Here is a 20,144-nt window from a genome sequence, read left to right as displayed (position 1 = left end):
CAGGTGCTTGAAATCTAAAATAAAAACAGATAATGCACGAACATTCAGATGGTCAGTCAGCATCTCTGGAAAGAGACGGAGTTAAATGTTTCAGGTCCAAGACCCTAAGACAGCATTTGCAAAATGGTCTTGGACCTGGAACTTTCCACAAATATTGCCTGATCAATTGGTCATTTTCCATTTTTATATTAGGGTTTAATGATAATTGTAGCAGTCTATTTTTAGAAAGTACATTGACAATTGATTTTTAAATTCTGCAGATATTAAAATTAATGACTATGATACTCGGTTATTGAAATTATTTTATTGGAGTGAATTAATTTTATAAACATTTTAATTATTAAATGTTCTTGCATATCAGTTTTGTGGTTAAATATCTCAATCTTCCTTTGGCTTTGCAGTTTGTATCATGTCCACTTAAAACTAGGAACATACCATTGGCAGCAAAACAGCGTCAGTGCACCCAAACATTGTAATTGCAAGTCCATATTCTATTTCTTATCAATACTTATGATTGCATTCTCTATGGAATCATGTAGTGAGTATTCTACAAGTTTTTCTGTTTTGTTTCTCTGCAGAAAATCTGGATGATATCAAACTTAATGTGCCAAAGCTGACATGACGTGGCATGTATGCTTGCAGTTCTAATTTTATAAGAGCACATTTATATTTTTCAATTTACCAGGGATTTGCTGTAAGATACTGTGGTTACCAAAAGGTGTGTTCTCATATTTTCTTTCAGTGAATATCACATTTTAGTTGCTGGGATTAGAGAGTTGTAAATGAGAAATTGGATGATTGTTCAATAGAAGACACAATGTAAATATCTATGACAAAACTTGCTTTGCAATCTAGTTTCACACGTGAATAAGACATGGGAATGAAATGGTTGGCTGCCCTTCCACTCATTACATTGGTATGGTTGGATATTGGAAATAAATGTTAAGAAATTGATGACCTTTTGTGTAAAAGTACCCACAGAAAAAAAATGTGGAAAATCATAATTGATACATGAAGTTAAGCATGTTCAGAATCATGTTACAACTCATATAAAAACTTTAAATTTGGCTATGTTACACCAGCAATTTGTGTCTTTCATTTGGTTTGGAAGGTTTGAGTTAAATATTTAGTTGCCTGTTCCTTATCAGCTTGAATTCCTTTGAAATGCAAATAAAGTGGCAAAATCTATTAGTTGTGATCTTCCCTGTTGCCTTTAAGTAATATATTAAAAATGAGTTTTAAACAATATTTGGTTCAGAGTCAAACTAAAATTTGATATGAAAATAACCATAAGATAGCTGCTTTTTTTGCCATATGATTTTACTAATCAGCAGATTTTCAGATCTTCAGCCTGTAGAAAATAAAGCATTTTAACTAGTTTCCTCACCCACCTCCTAAAGTGCATTGGGGCTATGTAACTCGCTCACTTGTTTATGTGTCCACATGGTAAATGGTGAAGGCTACCTCCCTGAGGGATGATGGTTGCATTTTCTTTGTAGAGTCTAATTCGGATCCTAGCCATTACCACATGTTTTCCCAAAATATTTCTGAATGGGCAGATTCATTTTCATCTCTTTCAATCCACAACCCTTCTAAATTGACTTATTACCACCATATTCTACCATTTACCTCAAGTTATTCTGGGTCACTGGTTAATTCAATATTCAAAAGCCACTTGCGGTTAAATCAGCAGAGAATGGGTTTTAACCTTCCTTAACTGTTTGTCTTATTACACCTGACTACACATGCATCCACAGAGTTTACAGTGGAAAGTGCCCAATGTATTAGTTGATGGAATATCAAGCAGTTCTGTAAAGGTATAAAAGGGAGTAGTTTATACTTTCACTTAGAGAAAGTATATATGAGCATTATGCTGGACATTATCATGCAGAATTTTAGCTCTGGCCACTTATAAAATTCGATTTTCTAATAACTGAATTTGATTTGTTGTTTACGTTATTCTAAATACTTACACAATGGCTGCAAAATCACAACCTCCAATAATAGCAAATTGAATAGCAACATAAAATTATAATAATGCAATCATATCATGTTTTCAGGTATATCAAGTATTTTTGTTAAACAGTTGATATATGTTGGAGCAGCCAGTCGATACCTATAGTACAGGTTGAAATTGAAGAGTACGATTTGAATTTGAAACATAATCATCAGTTTTAATGTGTAATGCATCTGGTATTGTTAAGCCTTCCGAAAGATAAATAGTAAGTATATTCTCCAGTTGTTTCACACTCAGAGATGTTCCGTACAATAATGTGGCTTCTCATTGTTTGTCTTCAGGTTTACCTGTTAAATTTATTTAATTTATTATTGCCGGCTGAAAACAATTAGAAATCGACAACTTGTTTGGAAATATCTTCGATTTTAACAAGTATAGCATACGATGGAAATAGAAGAAAATTATGTAATTTTGCATGCACATGCTGCTTCTTCATGAGTAGATTTGAAACTAAATAGTCACAGGAGCTGCTAAGAGAAGTAAAAAGTAGACAGTGCCCTAATTTATAACGCTTGATTTATCAGAGATTGTGCCAATGCATTCCTAGCATCTATTCTACTATATTCCCACGAATTCAATGCAAGTTGTTTGCTTCCAGTGGCTTTGGACAAGTGTTGTCAAGTTTTAAACTAGGGAACTTGCAGACGGACACTGAGAAGCTATCTAAATATTTAATGTTAGGAAACTTCAACAATGAAAATATACATCCATGTGATGGCTTTGAAAGCACAAAGGCATATTTTAAATCTTTAATTGCTAACATCTGGAATAGGATAGCAATAGGAGTACTGCAGTCTTTGTTCAGGATGAAAAAGTTATGTTTTTGTTGAGCACTTGCAGAGGATTACTGATTGGGGAATCGGTGTGATGAGACTTGATCCACAGTCCTGAAGGGTGAGTGAGTTATGTTGCACTGAGGTCCTGTGTTGCTTTTTATTCGAGAGATCTCAACTCAGGTGGTAATTTTATATTAACCCTGTAATTATTATATATTGTGCAATAATAATGAGGATAGCCATTTGTTTTGTTTCACACTTTATCTAATGAATAGTGGTCGAGATAAAGTTTAAGATCACAGAATCCATGTCAAATCTATGCAGGATTAACTGCTTTCAAGTGGAGCACACCTATTGACCACAACACAAATTAAGATGGGGAAACTTTACATTGTTCTTCATCATTGCCCTGTCATCCCTGCTGGAATAATATGAATATGACATTAGGTGATTTTTAGATCTGAGCAATAGTGGTATTCCCTCCCCCCCCCCCCCCCCCCCCCTCCACCAAATGATTTGCTGATACCAAGGTCACTGTTCTCTGGCTATTGAGCAAAGTATCAGAGGGACTGATATTTGTGGAAATATTTTAGGAGGAAAAATTTCAATTGTTCTGGGGGCTTTTTAAAAGCCTGAAATTAGGTTTAACAGTCTCACCTGGGGTTGCAAAAAAAATGAAGCACATTTGTATTTAAGAGATTCCAGCGCAAGGTTAACAAATGCAGAAAAAAAGTTAAATTTCTGGAATTAATGCGAGTTATGCAGCCAAAAATACTGAAATGTGAAGTATAGGTGTAACAATGAATGTCACATAAATGTAGTTGCTTTCTGAAGGAAGGAATTCAAAAACATTTGCCAGTTTAATCTCAATTTTTTACTAATAGAAATATTGCTGAAATGCATCAATTTGACATCCCTCTATTTTGCTGCTGTATATCGTACAATGAACATGGGAGTTGCAGAAGATTCATGCCCCCCAAAATACAACATTGGATGTCACTGAATAAAACTAGAGATTTGCCTTGCATTAGATCATGGAATGAGCAAGACTGACCATTAAACATAATCACTGGTATTTAGCATCATTGATCTTAGTGTAGCTGAATAGAAAGTGGGTTGAATAATTCGGGTAAAATATCACTGTCCATAATTAATTTCTCCTTCCAAAATTTATGGAGAGCAAATGGAAAGAGTTTTGTGTAAATTCTTATTTCTTTAGTATCTTGAGGCTGATGTGCAGTGGAAAAAGGTTGTGCAATTCTCTTTTTGCTGTTGCCTCATCTATTACAGCATTGAACATTGTGTTCCATCATTCAAAACAGTTACAGTGTGATAGTATGCACAGCTTCTTATTTTCAATTTAAACAGTGCAAGTATTTAAACAAAAATTAATCAACTTGGACAATTTCTGACATTTTCAGAGTTCAGAACAGTAAGATGGAGATTATTTTGTAACAATTTAATCTTTTACAACAAAAATCACAATATCATTACTTTTTAATTTGCTTATGTTAGCAAAGCATTTTTTTAAATAAAATGTGTATAACTTGAATTTAATTGCTTAAAAAATCTCTCTGACTTCATATATATGGCTGAGGTAGCCCCATCTAATGTGATGGGCTATTTCTCTAAAGTTTAAATATGCCCAGGCAAAATTTGACTGGACAAAATTAGTTTGTTAATATATGGTAATAATTTTAAAACGTATCTTGTAAATTGTTAATACATTCAGAATTGTCTTTTGTGCAAAAAGCCAGATTTTAAACCTCAATTTATGGTGAGGCTTTCCAGGAATGTCTGTTGTGTGGAGTTGAGTATGTTACGGGGGGTTCTATACCACCTTGGCTGTACTTGCATATGTTCTTTGCTGCAGGCTTGCCCATGCGATCGTGCCTTTGCGATCGTGCCTTGAGCACTCTGGTTTCCAGGTGACAGACACGATTCACGGTACAGTATCTGATCTCTGACGTTGCAGCATCTTCTACAGATGTAAACAAATACTATTCTATTCATTTTTGTCTATATATAAATTGGACTTTTAATTCGTGGTAAAATATTTTGCTCATCTCGAGTTTTCTTTATTTTTGGTATTCTATATGGGCTTCATTAAAGCTGGTTTACACAAGTTTTGTAATGTGCTCATTAGCAGTACAGTGCGGCTTAGTATGGAAATATGTCATTTTTCTGAACTTTCAAAGATAATGGCCTATGTAATGCAAAGTATTGACTAGTTAAAGGGTGTATCTCAGTGTGGTTGGATGCAGGACCAACACCTGTGATTGCTCAGATTAACTCCCAAACATAGAGAGAAACACTGTCAAGTAAAAGAGAACACTTCCTTCAGAGATTTATTTGGAGAGCTTGACCTGCTCTTGTATAACTTACTTGTGGATGAACTAATGTGGCATCAGGAGAGCCCTGGGAGCGGGGCGCTTGATTGCACTCAGTCTGAAAATAACACAAGGAGCAGAAAGAGAGAATAATGCCCATTTTTAAAGAAAAAGTTCAAATTTTTATTTTGTTTAAAAAACGATGTGCCACCTAGGAAACGGCTTAACATACTAATATTGTATATATAATAATCGGTGATTTATTAAAATTATAAATGTTTTATCTTGCAAAACAAAATCCGATTTAAAAAAAAATTATAATCCTGAAAGATTAATAAAACGTTAAATATGCTTTCGCAAATCTTGCATGTAATGCCACTCGATTAGAACCTATTTGATCAGAGAAGTCAAACTTGTCCATTGGTAATTACTATTTACAATTTAGTGAATGTCTTCTCTCTTGGCATTCTGATACTGCAAAGCATGACAACCTGGCTGCTGCTGTGTCCATTAGACTAATTTTACTCTCCACTGTAACCCAAAGCCATAAGAGTAACCATGTGAAGTAATAACATTGATTTTTTTGTGGCCATCCTGTTACTGGGTTTGAATAAATCTCAGATATCTTAAATGAATTACTTATCTTTCACCAAAAGTCTGTTTCCATGAATGTTAATTGAGAGGCAGTCAATGAAATCTTTTAAGTTTTTGGATTTGATTAACATAGAATAGTACAGCATAAGAACAGGTCACCTACAGCCCATCATGTCTGTGCCAACCAAGGTGCCAATCTAATTTATTCTGTCTATCTGCATACTGTCTATATTCCTCTATTTCCTACCTGTTCACGTATCTGTCTAAATGCCTTTTAATGTAGCTGTTGTAATATCTGCTTTTGTCACCTTCTGTGGCAGCGTGTTCCAGGCATCCTCTCAGTGTTAAATAAAAATGAACATGTCCTCATTCATCTCCTTTAAATTTCCCCACTCTCACAAAGTTAGGCCCTATGGTATTTAACATTTCCATCCTGGAGAAAAGACGATCTAATCCTCCTCTAATTTTGTTTATTTATTGGGTTGTTCCTTGGCCTCTGACCCTCAGAGGAAACAATCCATGTTTGTCCAATCTCTCCTTGACGTACCGACTTTTATATTCCCAATTAATATGTGTTGCCACTTTCAGGGAGCTATGAACTTGCACCCCAAGATCCCCGTGTATATCTTCTAAATACAGTATACTTTCCTCTTGCATTTATCCTCCCAAAATGCATAAGTGAACACTTGTCCAGTTGAACTCCATCTGCCATTTTTCCGCCCAAATTTCGAGCTATTCTCTATCTTGTGTCTTCTGCCAACCTTCCTTGCTATATATACCACCAGTTTTCATGTAATCAGCAAATTTCCTAATCACACCACGTGTATTTATTTTTATATATTACAAATTAAGATTATTTCTGTCCCAAGCTCATGCCCATGGTTTGAAAAATATATTTTTTGAAGAATTAAACATAAATATAAATTGATCAGCAAAATGGTCCCAGTGTATGTCTCCCTTTTGTGTACTTTCTGTGTCCCCATATTTTCTCATGAACCTATCTCTCCATAGGTTTATGCATGCTTTTACTTTGCTGTAACATAGGCATTTAATAAAAATGCCCATTTCTGTGATCGTTTAAATTCTAACAATTAAAAAAAACGTGAATCTCTCACTCTCACTCCCCCTGCCTCGATCCCCCCCGCCTCGCTCCTCCCCCGCCCGCCTCGCTCTCCACCCTCACCTTTCTCGCCCCCTCGCCTCGCTCTCCACCCTCGCCTTTCTCGCCCCCTCGCTTCTCTCCCCACTTGCCTCCGCCCCCCCCTCCTCTCATAGTGAACATTTTTGATGGCAAGTGCTGCTTTAATGTTCTGCAGAACTTTAAATTATTGCAAGTGCTGACAATTATCCTTTTTATTCCTGCAATTGACCTGGGTCAGTCCCAGATGGCACAGCTTTTGACAAAATACACAATAACCAAATTCCAGTTATGCCTGGTGGCACAGCAATGTTTGTACCCTGTCATTAGATTTAGATTTTGGATCTTCAGTCTGTTTAAATAAGGTATTAGTGATTTTTCTGGGGTAAGGAAAGGACTTGTTCATAATAGAACTTGCCCTTGCAGTGTACTTAATTTTTTTTTAAATGTGTTGCCTTCTGTCTTGTTGATAGATGACCTGTAATAAAGGGGAGACAAAACAGAATAACGATGAAGGATTTAATGTTCGGGTAAGCTTGTCTTGATTCGAGATTATTTTAACAATTAAAGTGAATTTTTAATGCATATTTGTTTGGGAGGCAAAATGTTCCCCTCAGCCAAATGTTGGGAATACTGAAGCCATTTTGTTTGCTCCCTGCCCAAACTGCTTTCAAGCCAACTTCATCGCCTTCTTAGGCAAAGGTCTGAGGTTGTACCAGATTACCTGCAGCCTTAATATCACATGTGACCACAAATTTGTCTCAGCAAAATTATGAATGTGACATTGAAGGCTAGAAATTAGAGCAGGTAAAATTGATCTCGGTCCATTTTATGCATAAATCGAGAAGTTTTGCTACTAAATTTATGCAGAATCAGCTGTGATCATACTGATTGTTGGAGCAGCCCAGAAGGACTAGAGAAGTCTTTTCCTAGGGTCTTGTGTTCTTTTTTTAAGAGAGCATATAAACAGCAATGGCATACAGCTCGCTTAATCTGATTTGGTAATAATCAAAGGGAAGTGCACTATTGTACTTGTAGATGAGATTGGAAAATTGCTACTAGTTTACAAAGTCAGAAATTTCAACTGAATTGTAAAAGGAAAATGTAGGGTTAATAATCGATAGGACAATTTTCTGCAACAGGTCATAGTAACACTGCCATGATACCATCAATTGCTCTAAATTTGGAAAGCATACTTAATTCTCTTTCTCGCTCCTGTCGGTCGGTAATAGTTCAATCTATGGGCTTGCAAATTTTTATTATACATGTTGCTAAGTATCATGTTGGCACAACTAGAGTGGTTCAGATTTATTACTGATATTGTTTCAGGTGGCTAATGCTGTTCTCACCTTTACGAAGCCATTTCCTTTTCCATTGGGGTCATCTGTTGCTGAATTCCCTTCCAACTGTCCACATTTTGTTAGAAGTTTGGAAGTACTTCTTTCAGGATATTCTGCTGCAATTGCTTTTGTATCTGGTTTAATGAAAATCTAGAAATATTTAATGACAGTAACTTTGATGATATCAATGCCATATATTTATTTCCTATTGGGTCAGAGCTCTTGGGTTCTTGTCAACTCGAGAACAGTCTCCTAAAAATCTGCCTACCCAACAGCCAATGTATAACTGAGAAGTATCCCTAATAATGATCAGTCAACAAGGTCATTGTTTCAAGGTTATTAAATTAATTACTTTTCTTTATATTTGTTTTAAGTATTTAGCACATTGAGTTCACATTTTTGCAATAGTTCACTAGAAAAATTGTACCCCATAGCGTGGTGCATGATATATGAAACTAACTAACTATAGAAGGAAGGGACTGAGAAAATAACTTTATATTATTTACCCTCAGTGTCCTATAATGTAATATTGAGAAATATAACCTAACTTGCTGTTGTTTTGATAGACTTCTGTTTAAAATATTGCTCTGGTACATTATGTATTTTCTGTGGCAGTCTGGAAATGTGTTTTCTCAGAAAGGTTATATTTTATAGGCATTGTGAGTTAACAGTTTAAGCCTACAACTTTATATATTAAAATGTAATTAACTGTTAAGGTTTGCACAAACATCAAGAGATGCAATCACAAAATAATCTTCAAACCCAACCAATCTGCTGAAGTAATTTAAAACCAAAATGGCAGATATTTATACCAGGGGAGTGAAGGTGCGTGACTGTGAGAAAGAGGAGTAAATGTGGAGTGCAGGAGACCCCGGTGGCTGTACCTAATGAAAACAGGTACAACCTCTTGGGAGCTGTCGGGGCAGACGACGCTTCCAGTCCAAGCGGCGCACGGGTCGGTGGCTCCAATCCTAGCGATGAGACTCTACCGGCGAGACCGACGTCGGGCAGAGCCATAGTAGTAGGTGACTCCATTGTCCGAGGAGCGGACAGGAGGTTCTGAAGCGGCAGGCGAGACTCGAGGATAGTTAGGACAAATGCGGATCCATTGAAGACAGAAACAGGTGAAAACGAGTTGAACAGGTACTTTGGTTCTGTCTTCATGAAGGAAGACACAAACAATCTCCCAGATGTACTAGAGGACTTAGGGTGATGGAGGAACTGAAGGAAATTCACATTAGTCAGGAAATGATGGTGGGTAGACTGATGGGACTGAAGGCTAATAAATCCCCAGGGCTTGATTGTCTGCATCCCAGGGTACTCAAGGAGGTGGCTCTAGAAATCTTGGATGCTTTGGTGATCATTTTCCAATGTTCTGTAGATTCTGGATCAGTTCCTGTGGATTGGAGGGTAGCTAATGTTTTCCCACTTTTCAAGAAAGGTGTAACAAGTAAAATGGACAAGGGAGAGCCAATGGATGTAGTGTACCTGGACTTTCAGAAAGCCTTGGATAAGGTCGCATACAGGAGCAAAGAGGTCCTTCTGCAGTTGTACAGGGCCCTGGTGAGAGCACACCTGGAGTATTGTGTGCAGTTTTGGTCTCCTAATTTGAGGAAGGATATTCTTGCTATGGAGGGAGTGTAGCATAGGTTCACGAGGTTAATTCCCGGGATGGCGGGACTGTCATATGATGAAAGAATGGAGCGACTAGGCTTTTATCCACAGGAATTTAGAAGGCAGGTCTCACTAGGGCCCTGTACAACTGCAGAAGGACCTCTTTGCTCCTATACTCAACTCCTCTTGTCATAAAGGCCAACATGCCATTAGCTTTCTTCACTGCCTACTTTACCTGCATGCTTACTTTAAGTGACTGATGAACAAGGACACCCAGATCTCTTTGTACTTCCCCATTTCATAACTTGACACCATTTAGAATTGAAATGAGGAAAAACTTTTTCACACAGAGTTGTAAATTTGTGGAATTCTCTGCCTCAGAAGGCAGTGGAGGCCGATTCACTGGATGCATTCAAGAGAGAGAGAGAGATAGAGCTCTTAGGGCTCGTGGAATCAAGGGGTAAGGGGAGAAGGCAGGAGCGGGGTACTGATTGTGGATAATCAACCGTGATCATATTGAATGGTGGTGCTGGCTCGAATGGCCTACACCTGCACCTATTGTCTATCTCTGTATATTAAACCTTTACAAATGTTGAAATGACGACAGTTACTATCCAGCTTCTGTCACAAGTTGTGTTCCTTGGGCAATGATTCCTTCTTTGCTCAGTTTTCAGACTTGGCTTCATGTCTCACATGGCTGACCCTGGTGTGACCAAACTTGTTCCATTTCTGTAGTATTGACTTTCTCTACCCTTGCTTCAACTCATCTGCTGCTGAAACAGTAATTACAATAGATTTTATGACAGTATCAGATCAATAGAACAAATTAGAATGACTTAATTTGTTCCCCCTCTTTTATTTAGGGAAAAGTAACGCTAGTTACTTTTTTCTACGGAATTTGTTAGTTCCATTAAACTTGGGAAATAGAGAGCCAATGACAAGGGGCATGGAGGCAGCTTACTGATTGCCGAATGATTGCAATGCAGGCCACACACTAGCTTTGTTCTGTCCGCTCATTATAGGTGCTAAATTCTCTGGATGTACACAGTGCAGCATTGGACAGGATTGATTTATGGCAGCACAATACAAATGTGCTTAAGTCCCTGGGCCCTGCACCATATGGGCTTCCTCTCACAAGAAACTTTTCTCGCCCTGCCTGCTGCTTTTTGGCAAGAGGCATGAAATGTAGTTACCTCTTTTTGAATGGAGAATCTCCGTGAAATGACTAGCACAAGAGTGGACTTTGTTGTGATTCATTGTTTGCTGCTTTTCAGTTGCAAACCCCTGCAAGGAGCTGAATGCCAGGTATTGAAGAATTTGTTCTTATTTTGAATCTTCTGCATAAACTATTAATTTCTACAATAGAATGCATTGTAGTCATTTCCTTTGTAATATAGTATGACTGGGTAAATGAACAGAGGATATACAGAAAATGACAATATATGTGAAGGAGCAGAGGAGCAATTCTCAACAGGAAGCCATATTCACCCAGACTATTTAGGAAGGAATTTTGTTAACAACTTGTGAGGATATTCGTACTTCAGTAAGTATGTCCTCCGTGAAATCTGCTGCACCTGTACGATAGTGTATTCCAAACCGTAGTACTTTGGAGCTAATAATGCTAATGGCATTATTACTGATTGTGGATCACCATCAGATCCAATTTGTTCATGGGTAGCACCAGAAAGAAATTTCCCACGGGGTAAGGCAACTTGCACCTCTTAAAATGAAGAAGCATCGTCCTGCACTCTGGTGGAGGAAATGAATCGAGTGCTTTGGAGCTCACAAGGTAGAACCAGGCCAAGAGTGGATACCTATGTCGCAAATTGCTTCAACAATTGGATGTGCATCTTATCTGTGTCAGGCTAAAATATTGGCTCAAGTCCTGGAGAAAGGGCTTACACCCATGACCAAATTTGAGCAAGAGTACCATTATTGCCACAGCACTTGGTTTTTATTCTCATTTTTCAAGCATGTATATTCCAGTTAAGAACAAATTCCAAACCTTGTATCTCATTTGGAACATAAAGTATACTCTGAAGTTGACTTTATTTTAAGATTAATTATTCCTCTTCCAATCTAAGGGCAAGGGCAAGTGCCAACTGAGTCATCCAAGCTGACCAGCTCTGATGATCAGTCAAGCCTGATCAGACCAATGATCAACCCTGGAATCTTGCAGACTACACATTTTGCTGCTTCAGTTTGCAGTTGCTGAGCCATTATAAGTGAAATCATTTGCATTCTTTAATTATTTTCTGAATTTATTTATTTATAAAGATGGGTATTTTGAGTTTAACACAATATAAGTTTAATTGGAGCATTTTGGAATGTATTCCTTTGAGAATACAGATTTGTTTCATTGTGACCAGTTTGGCACTTTATAGGGCCAATGACTCTCCGTGCATTTAAATTAATATAAATTTGTGCATAGACTACACCATATTTTTGAACTAGATATTAATTTCTATTTTTTATCAACGCAGTAAAAATGAACGGGCTAGGAGAGTTGTTCTGTTTTCAAGGTTAAATTCCGAAGCTGGTATTTATGGCATTATCATGAACAGGATATCTTGGGACACTAAATGAATGAGATTCTTCGCAAAATAACTTGGCACAAAAACAATTGTAGATATCAGAGACTTGGGGTTGGTGAGAATGATACTGAATAAAGTGCCTGGATGAAATCATAAAACTAACTAAATGTTCAGAGCTGAAAGCAATATGAGTGGTTGAATATAGATTATTGCTTGACTAAAATGCGTGTGAAAAGACTATTTTGATTACAAGAGTATTAGGGCTGAATAATTGATTAATTCAGAACATGTATGAAAACCTGGATGGATTATGGATCACAAATAATATTTGCATATGTAGTTTGTTACTATTATGTACATTGGCCTGAAAAAAATGTTCTAAAAATTTAACATCACAGATTATTCCACAATAAGGCATTTTATGTAAAACCTACCAGGATTTTTTTTATGCCAGTGCCAGCATTTAAAAGATTTTAAAAAAGAGATACAAGAGACTGCTGGTGCTGGATAAAAAAAATCCAGTGTGGATTCAGCATACCAGGCATGGCGTGTAGAGGGAAATAGGCATTTGACATTTTGGATCGAGACCCTTCATCTAGACTTTGAATGTAACATCTCCCAAGTTTGCGGATAACACAAGGCTGGGTGGCAGTGTGAGCTGCGAGGAGGATGCTACGAGGCTGCAGGCTGACTTGGATAGGTTGGGTGAGTGGGCAGATACATGGCAGATGCAGTATAATGTGGATAAATGTGAGATCCACTTTGGTGTCAAGAACAAGAAGGCAGATTATTATCTGAATGGTGTCAGATTAGGAAAAGGGGAGGTGCAACGAGACCCGAGTATCCTTGTACATCAGTCACTGAAAATAAGCACGCAAGTACAGCAGGCAGCGAAAAATGCAAATGACATGTTGGCCTTCATAGCAAGAGGATTTGAGTACAGGAGCAGGGAGGTCCTACTGCAGTTGCACAGGGCCCTGGTGAAACAACACCTCGAGTATTGTGTGCAGTTTTGGTCTCCTAAATTGAGAAAGGACATTCTTGCTATTGAGGGAGTGCAGCGTGGGTTCACCAGGTTAATTCCCGGGATGGCAGGACTGACGTATGATGAAAGAAAGGATTGACTTGGCTTATATTCACTGGAATTTAGAAGGATGAGAGGGGATCTTATAGAAACATATAAAATTCTTAAGGGATTGGACAGGCTAGATGCAGGAAAAATGTTCCCGATGATGGGGAAGTCCAGAACCAGGGGTCACGTTTTAAGAATAGGGGAAGGCCATTTAGGACTGAGAAGAGGAAAAACATTTTCCCCCAGAGATATTGTGAATCAGTGGAATTCTCTGTCACAGAAGGCAGTGGAGGGCAATTCACTGGATGTATTCAAGAGAGAGTTAGATATAGCTCTTGGGGCTAATGGAATCAAAGGATATGGGGAGAAAGCAGGAACTGGGTACTGATTTTGGAAAATCAGCCATGATCATAATGAATGGCGGTGGTGGCTCAAAGGGCCGAATGGCCTACTCCTGCACCTATTTGTTTCTATGGACTGACAGTAGATGGGAGTAGTTAGCATAAAGAGGTGAGGTGGTGGGATGGCACAAGAGCTGGCAAGCGAAAGGTGGAGATAGAGGAGGAAGAGTTGAACAAATAGAGTCAGGTTGGAGAAGAGGGGTGGAGTTAACAACACAGGCTGGGAGGAGATTAGTGGATGCAAGCAAAGGCAGCAGGTAATGGAATCTGGTACAAAGAGTGGAACCAAATAAAGAGATGACGTCGGGCAGATGGCACCGTAAGGCAGGAGGTAGGGGATCCAGCTGGAGGAGTGGGCAGATAGGTTAGGTGGGAGAAGGGATAGGAAAATGGGTGGAAGGTGCTGGGAGGGAGTGGTTGAAAGCAAAGGGATTATATGACCTGGGTAGATCAGAAGGGGAGAGAAAGGGACAGAGGGTGAGTTAGCTACTTAAATTTGGAGTGTTCAGTGTTCGTGTCATTGGGTTGTCGACTACCCAGGCAGAATATTAGGCTGTTTTTCTAGCATGTTTTGAGCCTCGCCTTGGCAATGGAAAGGCTGAAGACAGACAGACTTTTTTTTTAAAGGAAGACTGCATAAATTGTCCAAAGAGTAGGGAGAGGCCATTTAATGACCAGAAACTTGAGTCGTCTGAATGTTACCATTTGTGTTGACGTAAACAGTTAATTTTAGAAAGAATCCAAGTCCCTAAAGGACACCATATGTACCTGTGCAGAGAAAGGCAGACTGCTCCCATGACTATCCCCTCTGGTAAAGGGGATGAGATTTAATGTTTAACAGGAATGCAAAAGAAAGTTTAATGCTTTAACTATATATCATTTGCATCATATATGTTGGAAACAGAACACAGAAAATTTGACAAGTCACTCAGTGGAGGAATCAGTAATAACAGCCAAAAAGCGAAATACTGCAGATGACTGGGTATACAAAATGTCAGATGGTTTCTATAGAGAAACAGTTCATATTTCAGGCAGCTGCATTTTCATTGGAACTGTTGAAAGCCTAATGTTGATGGATTGATATTTTGATACGTGATGGGCATCATTGCGGCTGGAGAATTTTGACATTCCTCTGATTCCCCTTTGTACCTTAACAGTATTGGTCTGAATAGCCACTATGAAGCACAATGTATGTATGTAACCTTCCTGTAAACAATTAGATGGTCAATTTCATAAACAATATTTATCAGATGTGTGGTAGATAGTCTCTGCGGAAAGTATTTTAATGCAACCGAATAAATCCTTAAAACACCGTCGCAATCTTGAACTCTATTTTAATTATCGCATTGTAAGTATTAACTCCAGTGTGCAATTTGTATGAGGAGCAAATTTTTCATCCTTAATTTTTCACTGGGAGTTTTGAATGTGCTGTGCTTTCTACTATACTACAATTCAGACTCCCTGTTCTTCGTCTGGCTCTGAAAGAAACATTGTTGCAACATGAAGATTATAATTCTCGAACTCAATTTTAAGCTTACAGTTTCGTCAAATATCAATTGCATAGGTTTTTAATCTTTTCTGTAGAATTTGTTCGCGTGGGAAATTTGTGCACTGCTTTTTGCTTTGAATTGCATGAAATATATGGGTGTATATCTTACTCATCGATGTTTTCTGGCTTATTCAGTCTCCACAGGAATTGATATTCATGAATGGAAAGAACAAAAACCTGCAATTGTTTTAGCTATCATTAGCAATTTGTATTTGTTTAAGTATTTAAATACTGGAAATTCAAAAATATATATATTATTAGATTTTGAAAACCATTTAGAAAACTGGGCCGTTTTATTCCCTAGGTGAAAGCTGTGTAAAATGAGACAGATATTCTGCATTCTACATATCAATTGTGAATTTATGGTGGTTTTAACAAGGCCATATTATGACCTTGGAATTCAGTGTTCTGATAGATCTCTGGAAATTTTATGCTTATTTTGAAACTCTTATATCTGTGTTATGGCTCTGGTAAAACCTTGAATTAAGAATTAGTCATTATTAATTGCTTTGCAGTAGCATATTCTGTGGAACACTTCAGCTCTTATTTGTGTCAAGATCCTGTGAAACCATGGGGAATAAATGATGTTTGCACAGAATCTCATTTAGTCTGCTCCAATAAACCACAGTGGAAAAACACTGTATGCAAGTAGACGTCGTGAAAAATATGCATGGTTAAGCAGATCGAGGGTGACAATCTGGCAATGGGGTGGCAAACTTTAATTGTTGCCTCCAAATGTTAATGCTTTTTCAGTTTTAATCTTTTAATATTACGTTGAACTCCAGATTTAACCTTTACATTAATTGTTTTACTGCTAAAATGCATGATTAATAATGTAAAATTTAGTAACCAAATAATTTGGATTAAGTTTTAAAACAGTGGCATTGTGCCAAGTATTCCACGCTCAACACATTCCTTCCTGTGACATTGTATTTTTGGAGCTTTCGCTGAATGAGTTATTTTTTTAGCTGCTGAATATCATTGTAGTTATGAAAATGGTACAATGCTTTGGCCTTTTCTATTACCTGCTGGGTTTTTAATTTTACAAAAAAGCTGAAGCTCCTGACAACGGGAAAAAAATAAAGAAAAGCACCACAGAAAAGTTGCTACTCAGAATTTGTATGATTGAAATATAACCAAAATACCAGTCTCAAAGTTAATCTTTTAAAAAATGAAGAACAACATTTCCTGTTCCTCCCTTGCACATACTAAAACAAATTGGTGCACTACCTTGTTTAATCTTTGTGCTTTATCTGTACTTCACATCTTCAAATGAAGTAGATTTGCTTGTTTAAGGTTCAAGGATGTAATAGTCAGTTCCTGATCTTTCCTCCCCAGGGACACTACTTGCTTTATTTTAAATGAGCATTTAGGAATTTAGGTTCAGTTAGGAAGGACTTTAAATGATGATCTGTGGGAGTTATTGTCTTTTATTTTGAGGCTTGTCAGATAAATGTTTCTGGATGACCACTTGGGGTACAAGAAATAACCACTGCCTGAGGACTTGTAATTTTGCTTGCTACCCGAACGTGATACAGTTGGTTCCTTTGAGCTCAAACAGGCAGCATTTCGGCCTAAGCAATCCTAAGCTATGCTTAGGACTTTCTTGACAGTGCAGAGCCACAGGAGTATATTTTTGCTGTGCTGTGATTAAAACAAATATGACATAAGTTAACTAGCAGATATTGCAAATACATGAGGAATGAGTTAAGGTGTTGCAGCAAGTGAGATTTAAAGATAGCTGTGTATACAATAAAACTAAATCTGGTGCAAAAATTATAGGTGACCTTACTGTATTTCTTTCCTGTGACCACCAGGCCACATACTATGTTAAAATCATTTCCTGTCTGCCTTAGGAACAGTGCAGTAGTGCACTTGGGCTGCAAACACCATTCTGGAGCCCCCTGCCCTGGCCTCAGTTCATTCAGTTTTAGTTTCACCATAGCAACTGCATAGTGGAATGTTCTGTCTAATGTCTAGTGTGTCACCACAACCACAAGAGAATTACTGGCTAAGCTAGGTAAGCAGCCTAGCTGCAGGGCAAAGTTGCTCTACAAAATGGACAGAGAATGGAAGGCAACAGCAGCCAGAACACTGGCATCTCCGTCAGGAAAGCAGAGGCGCATGTAATGAGTAATACAACAGTCATGATGTCTTTAATCAGCATAGACTGGACACACTAAATTAGTAATAGCATGGAGGATAAATTTGTGGAATATTTGATGATTCCTCTGCGTACTAATCTAGAAAACCAACAATGGAATACGTCATTTAAAAATTTAGAATGAGAAGCTATTAATAATGATATTCATGGAAGAATGGTTATAATATGATATATTGTACACAGGTTAAGTGTAATTTAGATTAATCTAAAACAGGTTTTAATTTTTATAGTTAAAGAAAACATTTTAATAATTAGTGGACAGTTTGGAACAAATACCTATCCCTTTTCAGTCACTAAACTCCAATAGGAAAATTCCCTACCTATGGATGATTAGAGGTGAAAGATAGCATAAGATCAAATTAAATCAATTATAAGGTTGCCAAAAAATAGGCGGGGGGGGGGGGGGGGGGGGGAGATTCAACAAAGGAAACCCAACAAATTTTAACACGTTGATGTCTACTTACTAGACTACGTTTAAAGTTGGCCATCGTTCAGGGAATGGCTGATGATCATTGGTTCTGTTCCACTGATGTAGGAGGATGGGCTATTCATTGAATTTAGATCAACCCATCTGCTTAGGTAATCCCGATCCTACTGTTCCCATGTAATGTGACTTTCGACCCATCTTTTTTTCCTTTTGCATCCCTTGAACACTAACTTTTGTCTTGCACTGATATCCTTTTGGTCATTCAGTGTCCCTCACCTTCCCCCTTCTCTAAGTTTCTTTCTGCTAGCTCAATTAATGTATGCTATAATATGTTCTTTATTTGTAGGTAATTAAAGATTAATGTGGAATTAAGAAACGATGTGGTACTTATCTCTTACAGGGAACGGAAGCCATGGTTTTGGAAAGTGTTATGTTTGCAATCTTGGCAGAACGATCCCTTGGACCAAAGTTATATGGAATTTTTCCTCAGGGTCGTTTGGAACAATTTATCGCAGTAAGCCCGATTTAAGTGTTTCTTGTTGTGAATTGTTGATTGTGTTCTGCAGAGAATGTGGAAAATTGAAAACATGGGGAGGGGAGGGGGATCTCTTGGTAGCATAATGTCATTTGTGTTCTATTAATGTTGCTGTTATTAAATGCTTCCAAGTAAAAATTCTGCATCTTTCAAAAAACAAAACCTTAAAATGTTACCTACTGACTTCTTGTTCTATGTGTGCAGTTATTAAGGCCATTAGCCTGAGGAAAGAAACCATCTCCCAAAAAACAAGTATCCTCCAAATGCTGAAATTGAAAACTATCGCTTCTTAATATCATTAATTTACTGATTTAAATTTCATGGATTTTTACTCTTAAATCCCTGCTGCTACAAGTGTCTCCAAATCTCAAGCTTAGTTTGGGAAAATTGTTTAGTCTGTCTGTCTTTGAATTAATTTAGGGTTGCTTTGTCCCTGTACAGGTAATGTACACGGAAAATGGTATTAGAAATTTAAACAACTATACAGAAACTAGAAAGAGTTTTGACGTGCCAAGAAAAATATAATTTTAAATTTTAAATGTATAAAGAAGGCTAAATTTGACAGTGCAAGAAGTATATTCTGACTGTAATTAGCCACGGGTGCATTGTTGTTTATGTTGTTTAGATACTGCATGATAGTCTAAAACAATTGCTGGTATCTGACTCTACCTGAATGCTGTATCACTCTATTCCAGAGTCGAAAATTGGAGACCAGAGAATTGGCTATTCCATGTATTTCAACAGAAATAGCAAAAAAGATGGCCACATTCCACAGAATGACAATGCCGTTTAACAAAGAACCTAAATGGTTGTTCTGTACTATGGGGAAGTGAGTATTCGGGTGTCATATGTAACATGTAAAATGCATTCAATGTGTTTTTTATATATATCTTAATCCACTAGACTTTTCTACCTGAAAAGAAAGTATATTTTTAATCTGGCTGGTGTATATCACTTTTAGATAAAAACTTGTGGGAAGTATAGTAGTAACTCTCTGGTAGGTGCAATACACACCATTTATTCTGGCTATATTTATATTCAACATTGAAGCGTACAATCATTCAAGCACTTTACTGACCTATCTGTCCTGGGCCTCCTCCATTAGAATGAGGCCCAGCGCAGATTGGAGGAACATTGCATGTGTTTCGCTTGGGCAACTTACACCCTAGCGGTATGAACATTGACTTCTCTAATTTCAAGTAACCATCTCTTTCCCTCCTCCTTCCCAGTTCTCCAACCAGTTGTACTGTCTCCGACTACGTTTTATCCCTGCTTTGTTGTTAACTTCTCACAGCTAATAATTATTCTACATTTTCATTGATCACCATTCCCTCTGTCCTGTTTTCACACCTTCTACTTCCTTAACTATGTACCTCCCTCTCACCTGACATCAGTCTGAAGAAAGGTCTCGACCAGAAACATCACCCATTCCTTCTCTCCAGAGATGCTGCCTGTCCCAATGAGTTACTCCAGCATTTTGTGTCGATCTTTGATTTAAACCAGCATCTGCAGTTCCTTCCTACATCATTCAAGAACTTACTATAAGTAGCAACTTGGTATGCTCTCCCTGATTCATTAAAATGCAATTACATTATCTTTAAGTATAAATATGGGAATATAAGGAAAAAGTAAACTAAACAATTGGGCCTGTTC

At 37.6% G+C, this 20,144-nt stretch overlaps 1 protein-coding gene across 7 annotated transcripts in view; it reads left to right on the top strand.

Annotated features, from left to right (window-relative positions):
• chka (choline kinase alpha) overlaps window positions 1–20,144 on the top strand; it is a 52,633-nt gene that overhangs the window by 12,606 nt on the left and 19,883 nt on the right. For 2 of the 7 annotated variants that reach the window (XM_078415358.1, XM_078415359.1), the window contains exons 2-6: window positions 402–472; window positions 579–718; window positions 7,329–7,385; window positions 18,357–18,470; window positions 19,187–19,320. In XM_078415358.1, coding sequence (XP_078271484.1) covers window positions 629–718; window positions 7,329–7,385; window positions 18,357–18,470; window positions 19,187–19,320 — 395 coding nt within the window. In that variant the 5' untranslated portion in view covers window positions 402–472; window positions 579–628. Of the gene's footprint in view, window positions 1–401; window positions 473–578; window positions 719–4,666; window positions 4,741–7,328; window positions 7,386–18,356; window positions 18,471–19,186; window positions 19,321–20,144 lie in introns of those variants that run through there. The other 5 variants (XM_078415356.1, XM_078415355.1, XM_078415361.1 and 2 more) reach the window with 4 other exon arrangements.

Source organism: Rhinoraja longicauda, chromosome 18 (assembly GCF_053455715.1).
Source record: "Rhinoraja longicauda isolate Sanriku21f chromosome 18, sRhiLon1.1, whole genome shotgun sequence".
Taxonomy (NCBI): domain Eukaryota; kingdom Metazoa; phylum Chordata; class Chondrichthyes; order Rajiformes; family Arhynchobatidae; genus Rhinoraja; species Rhinoraja longicauda.
Note: the sequence above shows the minus strand (reverse complement) of the source record. Positions and strands in the feature narration are given on the sequence as shown.